This window comes from Arvicanthis niloticus, chromosome 14 (assembly GCF_011762505.2).
Source record: "Arvicanthis niloticus isolate mArvNil1 chromosome 14, mArvNil1.pat.X, whole genome shotgun sequence".
NCBI classification, from domain to species: Eukaryota; Metazoa; Chordata; class Mammalia; order Rodentia; family Muridae; genus Arvicanthis; species Arvicanthis niloticus.
Window position 1 is genome coordinate 61,657,073 of NC_047671.1, and position 19,203 is coordinate 61,676,275.

Sequence of the window (19,203 nt, forward strand, 5' to 3'; positions counted from 1 at the left end):
GTATCATATGAAGACAACTAGCTACCTGACAGACACTATCCACTAATGAGCTGATGTCACCCCCTAGAGTAAACCCCTGCAGCTACATACATATTTATTTTGTCTTTAAACACTTCCTTCTGCATAGCTTTCACATGTACCTTAGCAGTATACCATCACTGCTCCCCATAGCACATGCCCTGGATTGCAGCATCCCTGCTATTCCCGAATAAATAGCCATTTTTCTGATTTTAAATTGTCAGTGGTATTTGGGGAAATTATATTTGATTTTACCCAATTCTCATATACACTGTCTTTAGTCTTTTACCACCTACCCCAGGGAGAAGAAAAAGGGGAAAAGCAAAAAAGAGACAGACAGACCTTGTGGGGCTGGGGCAATGGCGCAGTGAGTAAACTATTTGCTACACAAACATGAGTTCAGATCCCCAGTACCCATGTAACCCTAGTATTGGCAGGTTGGAGACAGGCAGATCCTGGAGCTTACTGAACAATGACTCTAGGTTCAATGGAGAAAAAAAAAAAATAAACCTATCCATGATTATTGCTGCTGCTGCTGCTGGTGATGGTGGTGATGGTGGTGGTGGTGGTGGTGGTGGTGGTGGTGGTGGTGGTGGTGGTGGTGGTGGTGGTGGTAATATAGAAAGCTATAGAGGAAGATGCCTCACATCATCCTCTATAGTTTCCACACATGGTACACACTGGAATATAACACACACACACACACACACACACACACACACACACACACAAATAAAATTCCTTGTAATTCAGTAACATTCAAACTCATCTTCACATTAGAAATAAAGTGTTGGAAATGCGATGATATTTTAAATGTTCTCAAGCCCTATCCACACTCTAGACCACCTCAATTACAATGTCTTGGGGAGGACAGGGAGGAAGATAAAGCTACCAGTAGCTCTCTGTACACTACCTGAGTCCCATACACAGAGTTTGGTGGGCATCTTTGCCCTGCTACATAATCCCATACTATAATGAGAATATTCAAAAACAAAGCTCTAAATAATAGCCTCTCCTTAACTAGCTGCAAAGCAAGAAATTATTTAACCTTGCTTGCTTCTTAGAAGATTTTGATCCCTAAAATGAACATTATATTCTCCCAGTTACCGCAGAAACCTGGGGCCACCAGAAAGCCATTGAGTATCCATCCATTCACCAAGCAGAATGACAACGCAGCTTCCTATTCCAACATCTCTGTCCTGTGTGAGAGATAGCTCATGCCTCCATTCAGTGCTGAGGCAATAAGCCAGTGCCCTCGAAACCATTAAGCCACATGCAAAATGATTCACATACAAAAGGAAAATGACTAGAATACCCTATGTGTCCTTTCCTGGGGGCAATTAAATCAATTTCCTAGTCTGTAATCTACAAACCCCACTGACATGCCTAGGCTCTCATGGAGTGCATACATCCATCAGGTAGCCTCTTGTAAGTGCCTGCTTGATAAAGTATTCTCCCACCACAGGTTAGGGAGGCCACAGTCAAGGGGGTAAGTGTAAATATTTACCTTTTTATCTGCTGCATGTTACCTACTAATCACCATTCCAGATACAGAGGCGCAACGCTTGTGAAAGGTGGCACATTTGCTCAGCCTCTGGAAGTAGCTACTGTAATGATTTACCTTTTCCTGATTTGGGAGATAGGTTTCCCATGAGGATATCTGGCCAGTCCAGGAAGTTCCCTGGAAATCTAAGTCACTTTTCTAGGCACCTGTAAACCCCAGTGTCACTGAAATCAGTAAGAGTGTTGAATTCCCTCCTGAACACTGTAGGTCTTGACCACTTGTACTTGAGAGACATGAATATAAAAACCATAACATCCTCTGTAGACAGAGCTTTAAATTCTATTTCATCTGGATGATTAGTAAACTTTATGAGAAAATTAATTTTTACATAAAAGGCAGAAGTGTTAGTGTCAGATAATTCAGACATGGGAAAAGCTACTCTGGTATATTTTAGCATCACTCTCACACACCAAACCTCATAAGTAAGGTGAAATATATCTAAGTTAACAACATCTAACTTTCCCTGCATTGAAGAGAGAGGGCTAATTAAACCAGGAATGTCAAAAAACCTGTTGGGGCTACTCAGTCAACAAAATACAACCCAAATAACTTAGAGCTTACTTAAGAAAGACTCCTTGCTGGCTGGGAATGGTGTAACCTGCATAGCTATTTGAGATGCTCTGTCTATGAGAATAAACATTTCTTATGACGACATTAATCTCTATTTATTTAGTCATTGAAACATGGTGTACATTTATGAGTTTGTATAAACATTTAGTACATCTAAAATCCACACTTGGTAAACAATCTGTGCTTGCAGTTGTGTACAACATTGGCATTTATATCTGGACATTTTGTTGTTGTGGAGACCCAGTCTCTGAGTCTAATCACATTGCCCCATGTTATCTTAACAACTGTGACAGAAGTGATTTGTTCTTTACAAGGACTGTTGCTTCCTAGAAAAGGTGTCACACTTGGAGCTAATAAACCAGGTATCAAGGAAACAAGAGAAACACAGCTGACTTGATAAAGTACATGCAGGAGATTTCTGGAGATCCATGTCGATGCGCAGTGGTGACACAAGCCATGTGTTACCCAGAAGTGAGCACTCAGTTCTAACCATCAGATGTTCAGGTCAAGTCTCCCTGCCCCTCCTGAAAGGGGTGGGTCTAGCCAGAGCTGGTCCTTTGCTCAGCACACTTCTGAAGGCCTACAAAAGTCACAGTTGCAGTTCAGATGTACCAACCAGGCCCAGAGCTCTGGCTTCTTCTGGAGTCAGGCCACTCTTCAAGGTCCTTCGCACTGCAGTAGTCCCCACAGGTCACAACCAGAGAGACAAGGAGAGAAGGGGGGGGAGGTGTTAGCAAGAAGGGGCAGTGACTAAGAGGCCCTGAGGTTCTGAACTCACTGGTTGATTTGGAGTATTGCTTGAGCAAAGATACCTAGAATTTTAAATCTTGGCAGAATACTCTAATGTATATCCAAGGTTGAGAACCACGACTCCAGAGCCTTGATACTCGAGTACCAAGGACAGCAGCAGCAGCTTCACCTAGGTGATGCCCAGAAGCCAAATCTTACCCCATCTGTCTTCAGCAGAATTGTATCATTCACCCTCCCCCCAGTGATATTTTCCTCTCTGGGAAAGAATTCCCATCAGACACTAAAGGAGATCATATGAAGAAAAAGCAAGGTATAATGAGCCAAAGAAATTTGGTTTGGCATTCTTTGTCCTTAAAGAACAGTATGGTATCCAGACAAGCAGAACCATAGGCTAACCATTTCGTGTCATACCCCAGTCATCCTTGGGTGAATCCCATGGGCAGGATAAACTGGGAGCATCCTGTATTTGCATTCCTACTAAGTCCTCTGCCAGCCTGGCTTCCTTTTCCTCTTATTCTCAGAGCCAAAGCCAGTGGACATTCAAGCTGCCTCATGAATGACCCAGCAGCATAGGAAATGAGCCTAAAATCCCCTGGGCCACAGCTAATGCTAGCAGATGCCAAGTGCAGTACAGACAGAGGGGTAAGAATGGCCAGCAAGTTCAGACTCAAAGGATTAACCAGTTACTTTGATTTAATCGAATGCTGTTTGCATGGAAGAGGGAAATCCTGATAAACCTAGAACATTACATCGTAAGCCTTTGGCTTGACCACTTGCTACCCATGCTTTTGATCATTAACCTTCCAGAAAGAAGCTGAAAGGGTTTGTGGCTCCATGAGGAGAGCAACAATACCAACCAACCAGAGCCCCCCCCCCCCCAAGGTCTAAACCACCAGCCTGGGAGCACATGGGGGGACCCACGACTCCATCTGTATATGTAGAGGAGGATGGCCTTGTCGGGCATAGGTGGGAGAGGAGATCCTTGGTCTCATGAAGGATGAACACTGAGCAGGGAGGAATTCGAGGGTGGGGAGGTGGGAGTGGGGGGTAGGTGGGGGCACATCCTCATAGAAGCAGGAAGAGGGAGGATGGGATAGGAGGTTCCTGGGTGGTGGGGGGAATGGGGTAAGGAGATAAAATGTGAAATGTAAATATAATATCCAATAAAAAAAAGAAGAAGAAGAAGAAGCTTTAGAAGAAAAAAAAAGACCTTCCAGAAACTATGGTAAGTCCTGGGAGGAGCCAGTCTTCACCTCAGCAAGTAGCCTCTGGTGCTGGGTGAGGAGCAGATCTACAGACTCTAGCAAACCATCTGGGGCACTACTAGGTAGTAAGCCTTACCTCCATGTACTAGAGGCTTTCAATGGCCTTTGAAACCTCACTAGAGTATTAACTTACAGAGGATAGGGCACACACACAGTACATTTGACAAGTGTAGATGGCACCCCTCCCTCCTTAAAGGTAGATACTGATAGGACCTTCTTGCTAAGGAGGCAGGTGGGTACTCTTAAGGAGCCACAGAACAGTGATGGGAGCTTCCTTCTGAGTCTCTGACCTCACGGGTAATATTGAAAGGCAAGGAGACAGCCCTACCCTCCCGAATGTACTCACAAGATTTGCGGTTGGCCCTGGAACGCTTTCTCTCCCGTGGCACCACTCGCTGACTGGGCACTTGGGTGGCTGATTTGACGATGCGGTCCATGATCTCATCAGCTGCATCATCAGTGACACTAGGTAACTCCTCAGTTCCCATAGTCCATGAACTAGTGGATCCTGAAAAATTAGACAACCAGATAATGCCATGTGCTCAGAGAGGAGAGGAAAGAAGCAAATGTTATTGTTTTTCTATGTGGCTGACATCCATCAGAAGTAGATTCCAGCAGAGATCAATGACAGTTTCAGAGTTGGTGACATGTCTAGATTGATAGCCTGTCTCCACCTGTGTCTGCTATCATGCTGTGGAAGCCTAAATCAGGACATTTATTTTGTATTTTCTTACAACATAGCTGTGTTACTATCTCTTTGTTATCTAACTCTCTCTTTTTCTCCTTTGTGTGACATTGCTACCTGCAGGTCCTATGATTATCTGAGGGCACATGACCCAAGCAATACCCTGCATAGGATCAGTGACATCCAGAAAGGCACATCCAAAAATACACAGAGCCACCAAAAGATTACTGAATCACATCTCCATTAGTAGCTAGTCAATGTCACAGTACCTAGTCAATGTCACAGAAACCAATAGGGTTTGTGATACACACTTTATATTGGCATTTCCTCTGAAAAACAAACTTGTCCTCTTCCATCAGCGTTAGAGAGATTGACATAGTTGGTCTCTGAAATACCTGTCTGTTCCTTCACAAGGAAATGTGTTTTGTAAATAACTACATGCTAAGACCATCCAAATCTCCCTATAGGTAGCTTCTGCCTGTAGACAAGTAGAAAGCGTGGTTTCCAAGCAACATCTGTTAGAAACCAATGGTGATTGAAATCTAGGACCATGGCCTTTGTGGCAGATTAACGACCTTGTGAAAACTCTTGGATGATGATGAGTTTCTTCAGAAGGAAAGGTACTGGGGATATCGCAAATGATTCATCTCTATACCTGACACTTCATTTGATAATAGATGTCCAGTTCTATAAGCCTATAGGTTAGAGTCCTCTAACTCATAGCCACTGATATGGTGTCTGAGTAAGGCCTAGTTGAAGGCAATGCAATGCCAACTTGCCCAATCTGAGGGAGGTACATGATTTTAAAATGTTTTTTGTTAAATGAAGATTAATGTTAATATTATGTTAATATGCATGCAGTTTATCTCTTCTTTCATACTGTTATTTTTAAGGTTTTGAGGCTTATAAGTACCTAGCTGTTAATGATCTAGAATTTGATAGAAATAGATGAGAAAAGTGGACCACTGTTTAGTTAACTATGATTGTTACAGACGTGTGCACAAAGCATGTATGTGTTGCATGTGTGTGTTTATGCATGTGTGTGTGCCCAAGAGTACGTGTGTGTGCATGTGTGTATGTATTTGTATATGTATGTGTCCATACATGCAATTGTGGGTCTGTGTGTGTGTGTGTGTGTGTGTGTGTGTGCGCGCGCACGCGCTTGAAATCTTACTATAAATATGAAAGAGGCTAAGGACAGTATCTTCAAGTGGCAATGGTTGTTATTGCTTACACGTTTTTTTAAATTAATTATTTTAATTATTTACAAATTAATTTAAATTAATTATTTTAATTATTTACATTCCAAATGTCACACTTCCTCCCAGTCCCCTCTCCCAGAGTTCTTTGCTCCATCCTGCCTCCCCTTTGCCTCTTGGAGGGTGCTCCCCCCAAGCATATCCCTTCCCTGGGGCATCAAATCTCTACAGGATTAGGTGCATCCTCTCCCACTGAGGCCAGACAACGGTCCTCTGCTATATATGTGCCAGGGGCCTCAAATCAGCCCATATATACTCTTTGATTGGTGACTTAGTCTCTGGCAGCTCCCAGGGATCTAGGTTAGTTGACACTGTTGGTCTTCCTATGGGGTTGCCATCCCCTTCAGCTCCTTCAATTCTTCCCCTAACTCTTTCATAGGAGTCCCCAAACCCAATCCAATGGTATCTGCATCTGTCTCAGTCAGATGCTGGCAGAGCCTCTCAGAGAACAGCCACGCTAGGCTCCTGTCTGCAAGCATAACCTAGCATCAGTAATAGTGTCATGGTTTGGTGCCTGCCCATGAGATAGACCCCAAGTTGAGCCAGTCACTGATCAACCATTTCTTCAGTCTCTGCTCCATTTTTGTCCCAACATTTCTTTTAAACAGTAACAATCCTGGATCAAAAATTTTGAAGGTGGGTTGGTGATCCCATCCCGCTACCGGGGGACCTGTCTATCTACTGGAGGTGATCTCTTCAGGTTCCATCTCCCCACTGTTGGGTATTTCAACTAAGTTCACCTCCAATGAGACTGACACAGTTTTTAAAGTCTACTTTTGTTTAGCTTTCTTAATAGCCGTCCTCAGAGTAGAGCCACCAACAGCAAAACCTTGTCATGCAGCAGTCTCCTGATTCCATTTAACCTGGTGATTTAAACTTCTGTGTCTTATCCTGAAATCTAAACTATCCTTACGAACTCACATATAACTCTCTCAATGCCACTTGCTCCTGATACACTGTCAGAGCACTGGACAGAAATGCAGGTATTAAGTGACCCTCCCCTCTGAAACTTACCAACATCTTCCATCAACACATCCCCAGTGATCTCTTCTTGATGTAGCAGTTAAGAGAAGCCTAAAGGTTACCTCGAGCCATTGGTCCAGTGTTCCTAGACTGTTCTGTGATGACTTTATCTCCTTGTGACCTCGTTGTGAAATTGATTTCTTGTTTGTACCTTCTCTTTCCTTGGTCACTTCTCCTTGCTACCCAGTCACCACTTATTCTCATTCTTCCTGCTTATATACATGATCTTAGAACATCTGCACCTCCATTCAGACTTTGGGAAAAGACTGACATGGCCTCTCATACATCCAATGGCCCAGGAGACTCACTGGGCTATTCCAAGACACTTAGACATAGTGGACAGATATAGCATTCTAGACCATTACAGCATGATATCAGTTTACCTTTACTTTATTTCTCAAGCTGTGCAATTGTTTGAAAGCAAACAGACATTTGTGTTTCCTGTTTGGAAATCTAACTTTAAACAGTCTACAGGGATGCCAGTGGAGATGTTGTTTTAATACAGAGAAAATGTTTGTTTTCACTCTGAAAGGTAATCTCCATGGGGGTAAATAGCTAGAAGAGAAGTTTCTCTGGCATTGAAAGATGTCAATCTGCCTTTTTTTGTTCTTGTTTTGCTTAAATCTTCCATAGTTTCTGTTGAAAAATGAACCATGATTTCTACAGACAGGCTATAGGTAAGTGGTGTCTTCTCTGTTATAAAAATGTTATCTTTATGTGTCGTTGTCAGCAGTATGCCTATGAAGTGGTTCTTTCTGTACTTAGTCTGCTTATTTCTTTTATGTGTTGAAGTGTGTGTGTGTGTGTGTGTGTGTGTGTGTGTGTGTGTGTGTGTGTATTTTCCTGGTGTCTGAAGCCAAAAGCGGGCATGGATCCCCTGGGAATGGAGTTAAAGAGGTCTGTGAGCTGCCATGTGGATGCTGGGAATTGAACCCAAGTCTTCTAGAAGGCTAGCTGGTGATCTTAACAACTGAACCATCTCTCTGGCCCATCTGCTTGTTTTGTTGACATGTGGGGAAAAAAATCATTATTTCATGATGCACCTATGTCTCTTGCAACCTGTTCTGTTCATTTCCGCATACTTCACTTTGCATATTTTCACATATATTGTCTTTGAATTCAATAATTTCCTCCTTTTCAGATAAAAGTCTGCTATTAAACCTGTCCACTATGGTCCTCACTTCAGGTGTTTTATTTTGTGGCTTCATAAAGCCCATTTGATTCTTCTTATAAATTCTACTTATCTGTAAAATCATCCACTTTTACTTACCCTACTTGTGTATGTTTTCATCTAGTGTTTCTTTTTTTGTTTGGTTGATTTTTAAAAAAAAAAATAAGAGTACCTGCAGCGGTCATTCTAAGTCCTTGAGTGTACATCCCAGTATGCTGCTGACTCAGGGCTACGCCACTAGTGTCTACTTTCCTGTAGATTATCTTCACGTTTTCATGTTCTTTCTTGGCTTATAATGTGGATTAAAAGAATGCATAGGGCTTGTGAGAGGCCTCAGTAGGTCAGGGCACTTGCTGCTAAGTTAATGACCTGAGTTCCTTTCCCCAAATCCACAGGGTAGAAAGACAGAAGACCTCCTGCAAGTTGTCCTCTGACCTCCGCATGTATGCGCTGACATATTCTATACACACACAAAGATGGCTGCAAGGGTAAAAGTGCTCACCCCACAAGTCCGGCAAGCTGAGTTCAATCCTAGAACCCACATAAAGATGGGAAGGTAAAACACACTCCACAAACTTGTTCTCTGAACACCATGTGCTCTCTCACCACACACACAGACACACACAAATAATAATAATAAATATATGTAAAATGTCCTAGTATGAGAGTCCCTGTCCTAAGAAGCTTTTCACTATTCCTTCTTTACATCTGGCCAGTACAGCCTTCTGTAAGAAGATGCACAGATACGTCAGCATAGAGAGTACTGGGGATTTGATGACGCTTCACATATACTCTCTGGACATAGTAATCCACACACTGCAATGAAGACCATTTCTCTGAGGTGGTTTACCTGAGAATACCAGGCCCCCATATTGCCACCAGAAGTTACCTCGGCTTGCCCGGCTGCGAGTGCGGAGACCAAGTCCGGGGGTGCCATCCTCCACAGCAGGAGATGAGGTTTTCAACACAGCCTTCATGCTCTCATGTTCAGCTGCATCCTCGGCGTAGCTCAGACCCTGTGGCTGACTCGGTGCTGCTGGAGAACTGCCAGAGAACTTGCCAGACTGCAAAACCAAAGTGAGGTTAGGATGTGAGGAACACTCATCAAAGAGGCCATCAAGCTTGGGTTGAACTGTTCATTCAAGGGAAACACTCTCTCCTCTGGTTTCTCTTTGTTTGTGTGAATTCAGTATATCGTGGAGTTCTGTCAGTCAAGAGGAATACCAACAATGGCAATTATCTCTCTATAAGAAGATCTAACTCCAGAAAGAGAAGCCCCAGAAGGAACTTCACTGTCATCCGTCCTGCACTGGAGTAGATGCCACCTAGGGGAGACTGACATTAATTCCTGGGAGAGCAAAACTGATGTTACAAAACACTGGTAAGACCTGATATTTGCTTTGCCCATCAACTGTCTTGAGCTTCACTTTCTATGCTAATGTGGAGAATTCCTGTCGAATTTACCTCATCTCCCTTTTACGGAAAAAGAAAAGAGACTCTCCAAGAGCGAGTGACTTGCCAGAGATCACAAATGTGTTGAGCTTCAGGTCACAGAACAGAACATGCTAGATAAATTCAGCCTGAAACCGAATTCAGCAATCCTGCCTTTACTTCCGTTAAGAATGCAGATGCATGCGGTAACGAGCATTATAAACCCAGGATGATTTTCTCAAAACTGTGGGGCGTATATGTTTTAAGAGGCGTGTTCCAGAACTCGATATAGTGCTTTACATGCACACAATGCTTACATCTGGGTAAAGCACAAGAAGATGAGCATGAACCAAGACCAGCTCCAAGATTTGCTTCTCAGCCACTGCTGTGACAAATCTGTGACTTACTCTGTCTATGCTGCTCCTTCCTCAGTCCCCAGGGTCAACTATCATGGTTCACCTTTCTTCCCAACTCTGGGATGCTCTGTATAGTTACCTTGTTTGGTTTTAATTTTGTTTTGGATGCTGTGGATCAAACCCAGAGCCTTGTGCATGCACAAGCAAGTGCTACACTACTGGTCTCCATCCCCAGCTGCATTCTATTTTTTTCCCTTTATATGTGTGGGGTTTTTTTTGGGGGGGGGTGATAACTTACAATTCTCCTGCCTCAGCCTCTCAGATTCTAGGATTACAGACGTGCAGTTCTGTGCTTATCTTGGGTCGTAAAAAGCGCAGCAAGGGGCTGGAAGGAAAACTGTTCAATTTCCAGCCTCACCTGATCCTAGTCACAGAGCACTGACTAGTTGTGGCTCAGGGACACTGCAAAATGTAGTTAGTGCCTCAATCTCGGGTACAAACAGCAATGACAAGCGCTTACCAGATGGTTAGTGATCACATGAAAACTAATCAGAAAATGCCCATGCACAGTTTTCAAGTGCTAAACAGTGCTAACACTTCATGCTGACTATGTTAGGTCGCTCTACAGCACACAGGGGAGGGGCAAATGTGGTATTCTTCACACTCATGAATTGTCATACCTCAGTGTCATCCTCATCATCGGTCTACCAGAAAGGACAGGGCAGGACAAGATGGAAAAGACAGAAGGATTCTTAGAAGGCACAGACATCAGCAAAGATGAAATAATCTCACTGACAGATCATGTTCAAGAAACAGAAAGCAGTCACTGACAGCAAGGCACTCTCTTGTATGTCAGAAGGTGCCAGGCTCTGTCTTTCTCTGTACTTACTGTGTGCTTCCTCAGTGTTCCAAGATCACACTGATAGGAGGTGGGGGGGAGGTATTTGAAGGTCAACCTCCCAAGGAAACCCATAAGGTCAGTCAGTAATCAAGCCCTCCTGAACACTGCTAAGCTTCTATACTCTTCACGCAGCTGGCATAAGTAGACCAGCCTTCATTTACCTGGCTGGGCCCATCAGCAGCCTCCTCCTTTTATCCCAAGTCCTAGGTCCTTCACTGCCCAGCCTGTGGAGCCTTCTACACATCAGTCACACAAGACACATAAAAAAATCCCCAGCACAACATACCATATATGACAATCTCCTTGGACACACAAAGTTAAGCTCTTCGTTATTCCTCAAGACAGTCACCAGAAGAGACACTGTACTACAATCACTTATCAGTAGATGTGCTTTCAAGACCCTTTTCCGAATACAAAGTGAAAAATCATACCAGTATCTTGATTTAAACCCAACACACTTTTAATGTAAGTATTTCCACAGAGGCTAGAGGCCAGGCCAACACACCAGACATGGCTTTTTGAGAACTGGCTGTACTTTTAGAATCTAAGATAACAAGATGCCCCATTAAAATAGCAAGAGACACCAGTGCTTTTTATCATCCTTCTTGTTGAGTGAATTATTAGTTTATCAAGGATGACTGGCACTTTTTATCAGACATATGCAAATGTGCGAGATGTTATAGTTTGAATCTCTAGCCATCCCTAGCCTTCAGAGGGCTATCAGTCCCTTTCCTACAGAAGTAGTCAGGGTTAAAAGGTGAAGGATCTCATCTTAGGGTCCCTCTTCCCTCTGCAATGCAGACCTGTGACTTGACAATCTGAGTTCCCATAGACCATTTGGATTATGAATGGAAGCACAGCACAAAGTCTCTGTGCACCACAGAGAAACTAAAGAAACCAGGAATAGTAAGCACATGAGCTTTTCTTTCCAATGGGAGAATTTTTTACAAACCTGGTTTTTTTTTTTTTCCATCCAGAAAGCTGGGAATAGCCCAGTGACCTGGGTTATCTATTGGGTCAGACCAGCTCCTACAACCAGGGCTGGAGGTGGCTAGTAATCTAAATGATCCTTATAGCCAGGGGTTCCCCATGCTCCCACAACCAGGACTAAAGGTTTCTAATAGCCCAAATGACCTCTACACTGTCTGTATGACAGACCAGGCCTTGGGACCTTAAGCCTATCTCTAGAACCCATCTTCTTGGGGGAAATGACATGTACCCTGAGGTTTGATATAATTACATTTCCTTGTGCCATGGGGGATTGTATTACACCAGGAAACTTTTCCAAATTACATTAAGCTTAAATGTGTTGGGAATAAACTGCCTAATATGAGACTCCCCAAAGTTGTGATCCAGGTTGACAAAGTCCATCTTAATTGTTTTCATTCTCGTCTCTTTGTGGTTTGCTTCCTTGCCTGAACACCTGCTAGGTCCCCCTCGAACAGTCACCACTGGTCTAGAACCAGGTTAGGACAGAAAGCTGAAGGATGAATGCCACACTGGGCCATTCATGGAAGGACCCCTGGGTGGTAGGAACGGGGCCCATTGTGTGCTGGGAAGGCAGGAAGGTCCAGGAGGGACAGCAGATCAGAGAAGGCAGTCTCCAGAGTTCCTGAAGACTTTTCAGTGTGAGCTGCTACTATACAGACCTATTTACTTTGTATCTACAATAAACTGACTCTCCGCAGAATTCTCTAAAAATCCTTTCTAACTCCACTGTTCAAGCTCCCTGACTCTGAGTCTACTGTGTGACTTCAGTTTCAGCTGTGAGTATGTCATTTTCTAATCAGATTGTGTCATCCCTGGGTTATGACCTTGTGTCTCACTGGCCGTACGTCTGTCTGGGAACCCTAGTACTGAGCACACAGCAAGCCTTTCTCAGAGTTGGGCAAATAATCCAAGACTGTCTGGCTTTAGTAACAATATTCTAATATTCCAGAAGGTGGCAGGCTTTCCACACAAATACTACCTTGACCTCTGCTACTATGGACTAGTTTGAAAACTAACTTTGATGAAATCTGTACTGTCCAGATTTTAATATAAATTTAAATACTTTTGAATCACACTCTTGAAACGTCTACCTCTCCAGAGCCAAATGTTCTCAAAGAAGGACAAATTTAAAACTTAGTAAGGTCTGCTTAAAAAAAAAAAAAATCTCAGGAATTTGGCAAGAAATTTTAATGTGTCTTCCTAACTATAAGCATATTGGACTTGTGTTGTTTGCCTTACAATATGTCTAATTTCCACAGAAATAAACGATTCCTTTTTTAAGACTTTTAAAAATAACACTTTGGAACAAAATGTAGGTCATAGTTTGCCCCAAGTGGCTCCAATTTGCTTTCTGAATACCCCAGAAAGTCAAAGATCCAAGGGAACCAGATTTTAAAGGATAGAATAGCCTGGCTGATAGCACCAACATTCAGAGTTGTGAAGGGCTGCAGAACAGTCTCCTTCCAGGAGACAGTCAAGAAGCATCCAAGGAAGCAGGAGGTTTGGGAAGAAGTGGGTTATGGGGGACAGATAGTCTATGGCTCCTTTTGGAACTGCCTTTTAAGTACAAAGCATCTTCTAGTCACCATCTGGGCATCTGCAGGAAGTCAGAGGCCTCAGGAATGCTTACTCTTAGTAACCACACTCCCTGCTTTGCCTGCACTATGAACACTCCCCTGGCCACAGATGGCAGCCTCCATGAGGTCTTAATTGATTTCTTTCCTCTGCAGAGACATCTGCCTGAGTTGAGTTCAGCTGAGGCTTAAGCCCCTGCAGTGGTGGGAGTCCTGATGGCTTAACCCTTTACTCCTCCCATTCCCCTTCCTGGGAAGCCCAGGCTGCCGAGCCCTTGCACTGGTGGGGGAAAGTTCATGGGCACTAATGCAAACAATGAAAACAATCACATTGAGGCTCTCTCCAACAGGTTCCAAATAGGATCTAATGGCTCCAATTTCCTGTTCCGGCCAAGTCTAGTCAAATAAGTAAAGAAAGGAGGATTCCCTGAAACGAGGGATTCCAAGAAAATGCCTTCACTTTTTTTCAAAAGGAGACTTGTAGCTTACTGGTAATAATGCATGAGCTAGCAATCTGACCTTCATGTTACACAAAGGCACATCAAGAAAAAAAAAAAACATGTACTGGGTGCCTTTGTTGGTCTACAGATCTTTCCTGCATCCCTTTCAGCTCCATTTATGGAGCATGCCACATCTATACAACATCTTTAGTTAGCCTGCCTGTTTTTCTGCTTCACAATCCTTTCCCTGGCTTCGTGATATGGCACCAAGGTAGGTTCATGGATGGGGGAGGATAGAGAGCCAGCAGTATTGGGAGATGAGTGTTGTGGGTAACCCCAGGTGTTATGGAAAAACCTCTGCTAGGCTTAATGTCCTCTGGGATTTCTTCCAACTCTAACACTCTGTGACTCAAATTATGTGACCACCAGGTTTTATGTCTTAGAGAAGTCACATCAGTTTGTTAATTCACCTTCTCAAACTGAGTGGTCCAAGTGGCTGACTGATACATGACATTGTTAGGAGAATGAAAATTCTGATTTAATGTGAAATAAATACACCTGCCTTCCAATGCTGTGTCATTGCTTGCTATGTGCCACTCCCCACCCCCTTTTCATCAAATGTCAACTGTCATCAGTATCAACTTCTACCCCTCCAGGGACCCCGTCTTAATTTTTATTGTCCTGGTACTCATGTGTTACTCAACAGATTTCCTCAGACATGGTAGAAGAGAAGATTAAGAGCACTTTGTAAAAGAGGAAACCTTTTTGTGTTGTTGTTCACAAACAGGAAGAAGAAAACAACACACCCTTCCAAAATTGTGGCGCTACTTATGATTTATCTTACTTTCAAAAGCCATAGCATGAAGCATCTGAATTCACGAAACTTACGTCGGTGATCATCTTCCCTCTGGTCTTATTCCTCTCTCTGTGGTTGGCCCGTTTCTGTTTCTGCTGTAGAACCCTTTCCCTGGTCGTGCGATACTCCAGAGCAAACTCACTGATGATCCTGCAGAACTTGTTAATGTTCACTTCTCGAATTGCATAAGGGGGATGGCCCATAAACAGTAAAAACGAGTGAAATCTGCACACAAGACACAGGAATGACAATAATTACTTGTGTAGAACTTTTCTATAAGAAATCCCTGAGCTAGGCTTTCTGCAGGAGACACTATTCATTCCTGGGCGTCTTAAGTTGAAGCATCTTCCCAGGTAAAGAGGAAACAAAAGTCAAGTTCACTTTGCATTCTCATCTGTTGACATGATGCTAGTCTGGTGGAAGACTTCAGGCCACTTTCTTACTTGCCTTTACATTTGTAAATGGATCTGCCAAGCTTTCCAGAAAAATGATCAAGTTATATCTTAAGGAAGACACAGCACAATTTCTAGATTATATGAGAACTGTATGGGAACAGAGAAGTGTTTTGAAATCCCTCAGTTCTTGAGTAACTGAATGTGTACAGATTATATATTTTAAAAATGGGTTCTGAATAGATGATTGCAAAGTGTTTTGCTTCTAAATAGATGCTTCTAAGTATTTTGAAACATTTTTTTTGCAGTCTTAAATATACAATCTTAATTGAACTAAGAGATGCCAAAGAAGTTGAATACAATTTCCTATGTTTATAAATTAAAAGTTGCTAAGCTGGCTCTGGTGGCTCCTGCCTGCTGAGGCAGAGAAACTGAGAGTGGGGCAAGCCTGACCATCCAGTGAAATACTACCACAAACAAAGCTGTTAGATTCTGTTTTGTAAAGCACACATGCTTTAGGTACTGGGAAGCAAGGAATAAGATAGTTAAAAATAGGGGATTTTTTTTTTTTTTTTTTTTTTTGGTAGAACAAAGAGTGTTACATAAATAATGCCATTACCTATTGACAAAACCTCATGGCTTTGATCACTTTGATTTGTGCGGTTTTGATACGGATGTAATTTGTTTTTCAGTGAAGGACACTTTGCTTTCCTTTTGTAAAACATAACAGAGTAAAACATGTAAATTGTTTTTAAAGCAAAGGGGGCTGGAAAATGTTAAAAGACAAACAAGGAGAAAGAAAGCCCTCAGAGGAAAACAAGATACAAATTCCCATGACTTTGAATTAGATGAATTTTTAGATATAATACCAAAAACATAAGCAACCAGTAGAAAAGAATGAACTGAACTGCACCACAATTAAAAACTGTTGTGTTTCAAAGGACATTACCAACAGTGAAAGCACAGCCTTCAGAATGAGAGAAAGTGTCTGCAGATCACAGACATGATAAGGCACCCTGCCCAGGATCTACAGAGGTATACGGAGACATCTCAGGACTCAAGCCCTCTGAGACATAGACAGGTAAAGGCTTTCAATATACATTTCTTATTTTATAAAAAGATATACAAATAGCCAAGAAGTACATAACAATATGTTCAAATCATTAGTCGACAGGAAAATGAAGATCAAAACAGCAGATGCTATACCCCCTCATGCCCACTCAAAACAGATCTCAAAAACATAGTTGAGCATCGGCAAGGACTTAGAGAACTTGCAATTCTCTTCCAGCAATGGTGGGAACATAGCAGGGTCAGCTGCTGTGGAAAGCCTGTGGCAGAACTCTTCAGAAAGTTAAAGCCCTTTCCCACGTGGCCTAGCAGCTTTCCTCTTGTGTATTCACTCAGACAAGAAAATGTGTGTACATACAAGAACATCTTCACAAATGTTCACAGCAGGATCATAACAGCCAGAAACTAAGAACCCGATTTTTACCTACAGATGAATGCATAAATTGCATACATGTGCACACAAGCACCACATGGCCGGCTCTACTCTCTGCCAATCTGTCATGATTTCAAGCACCTTGGACCCCTGGTTATGATTTTTCAGGATGGGATAAGGCCCCTCTGTAGTCTGTAGAAAATCCCAAAGGGACACAGAAGCCAAAGAGCGAAGAGCCATAGGACTGGCAAGGTATCCAACACGAGACATTTGCTATGATGATGATGATGATGATGATGATGATGATGATGACGACGACGACGACGACAACAACAACAACTGAAATGTTCTTTGTCTCACAGATCTTTGTCAAATCATCATTTCCCCTTTGAGCCTTCCCAGGCCATTCTAAATAAAGCAGAATCTTCTTGTCACTGCTGACCTAGTACTACTTCAGCCTGAGCTTCCTGATGCTTACTGCCAAATGACATTACTTATCAGATGTAAAATAGATATTATAAGGATAGGATAGGGTGGTATGCTATCCTGCACATACTGTCTTCTATCACAATCCAAGACGTGTGCATATGCAAGAATCAACATAGAAACCTGTCCTGCACAGATAGTAGCTATACTTTGTCCAATTTTTAATAATGACCTTTCTGACTCCTCTTTTTTAATGTAAACTTTACATAAAACTCAAAATATCTCATTCTCTACTATGAGAGCACTGTTTTAGGTCCAAAGACATCAAAACCTAATGTATAAACTGAAAATATGACTTAAGTATTTGTGTTGCAATCTAGGGAGGGAACAAGCACATAGACTTTGTACCTGAGAATATTCAGATGTGCATTTGAAAGACTCAATACATTTGTTCAGAAAGGCAAAGCATATGACTTAGAGGAAGTAAAATCTTTAAGGGATTAGCTGACATAACCTTTGGGCTATAGACACACAGGTCTCCTGGCTATGGAGGAACTAGCTCCCATCGCTAGAAGTGCAAGTCACAACAAGAATCTGCACCTTTTCCATTCCCAGCCTTTAAATCAGGTGTACCATTTACTGAAGTGATAGACTCCATCAGGAGGAATAGGCTTCAGAGGGTGGGGTGTGGGTCTGGGTGTTTACCTGTCTTCAGCCTTCCCTTAGGCCTAACTACATAGGGAAATGCATATCTACATAGGTATGCCTGCCTACAGACCCTGGCTGTAGTTCACCAGGCCTTCTAGGGCGAGGTGCCACCGCCCCCACCTTTACTCTGCTTTCTCCTCCATGCCTTTCATAGTAACTGCTAACCAATGAACCCATGGGAATGACTGAGTTTACACATCGCCCATGGTGCAACTCAAGGCTGGTAGGGCAGTAGGATAACATGAAAGGAAAATAAGCGGGTGCCAGCCGGCAAACAAGATTTTTCTATGACAGACAAAAGTTTCGACAGCTAAGTATTGCCTGAAGCAACAATTGCGCAAATACAACTTTCTGACCTGAAGCTTTACAGGTAGGCCTACATGGTAATATAATTTTACCGATTATAAGGTATAAGGCCCTAATCTATGCTTCTCCTTCTCCTCCCCCTTCTTCTTTTCCTTTTGCCTATTTCCCAACGTGTGGTATAAAAGAATATTCTAGTAGGTCTGGGCAGTGTTTAGGGATGTAAAGCAAAACAATAAGGCTCAGGTTAGCAATGAATTCCTGCTTTAATCAGTTCTATAATCCGGGTTCCTACTAAAGACTTCATTTGAACTCAGTGTTCTAAAATGTGGATGCTACCGTGAATACCATTTATCAGTCATGGAACTTTCAGTACCAACCATAGCTATGGTGAATTTCTAGCCCATTCTGGTCATCCCGAGTAGCATAACCAATCGTGAGGATCAGTGAGCTCAGGTCACACAGGAACAACCATCATCCATGTGACCACCTGGGATGAATCAATTTGAGAAAATACATCATACGGAATAGCTTTGACAATGAAACAAGCTTTTAATCCACCTTAATAAAATGGTAACCAAACAGGCACAACACCTTTATAAGACTTTAATGAATTTGCTCTAGCTTTAACAACAACCCAAATAGAAATTGTTTATTTTCATATTTTTTAAAGTTGGCAAGCACTTGCATAATAAAAAGAATAAAAGGTCAAAGCAGCTCACATTCTTTTTTATAACTATGTCAAAGGCATAGTGTAATCTGAGTAAGAAATGCAACAAAATATCTTTTAAAATTCTCCCATAGAAAGGCAACAAAATGTAATTGAAATGTAGATGTCGCTGGATGAAATAGACTTAGGGGATTTACAGTTAGGCAGCCTAATTTCAAAAGTCCTGATTAATGAGTAGCCATCAACTTAGAAATACTATTTTTTTTTCCAAAATTGCCATCTTGCCCAGCACTTTATGTCCCTCTTCTACCTCTTCTCACTAGTGGCCATCAAGGCCAAGAAAGAGGAGGTGGGGAAGATCACTCAGTAGGTAAAGTACCTGCTGTGTGACCTTCAGTGAGTTCCGAGTC

General features: G+C 42.5%; 1 protein-coding gene across 9 annotated transcripts in view; it reads right to left on the reverse strand.

Moving 5' to 3' along the window:
• Positions 1–2,221: 2,221 nt before the first annotated feature.
• Positions 2,222–19,203, reverse strand: part of Fhod3 (formin homology 2 domain containing 3) — a 400,629-nt gene continuing 383,647 nt past the window's right edge. For 7 of the 9 annotated variants that reach the window (XM_076912886.1, XM_076912885.1, XM_034518099.2 and 4 more), the window contains 5 exons: positions 14,886–15,078; positions 10,773–10,796; positions 9,195–9,369; positions 4,514–4,675; positions 2,588–2,824 (listed from right to left, as the gene is read on the reverse strand). In XM_076912886.1, the coding sequence (XP_076769001.1) occupies positions 2,742–2,824; positions 4,514–4,675; positions 9,195–9,369; positions 10,773–10,796; positions 14,886–15,078 (637 nt within the window). In that variant the 3' untranslated portion in view covers positions 2,588–2,741. Of the gene's footprint in view, positions 2,825–4,513; positions 4,676–9,194; positions 9,370–10,772; positions 10,797–14,885; positions 15,079–19,203 lie in introns of all 9 variants that reach the window. The other 2 variants (XM_034518100.2, XM_034518098.2) reach the window with 1 other exon arrangement.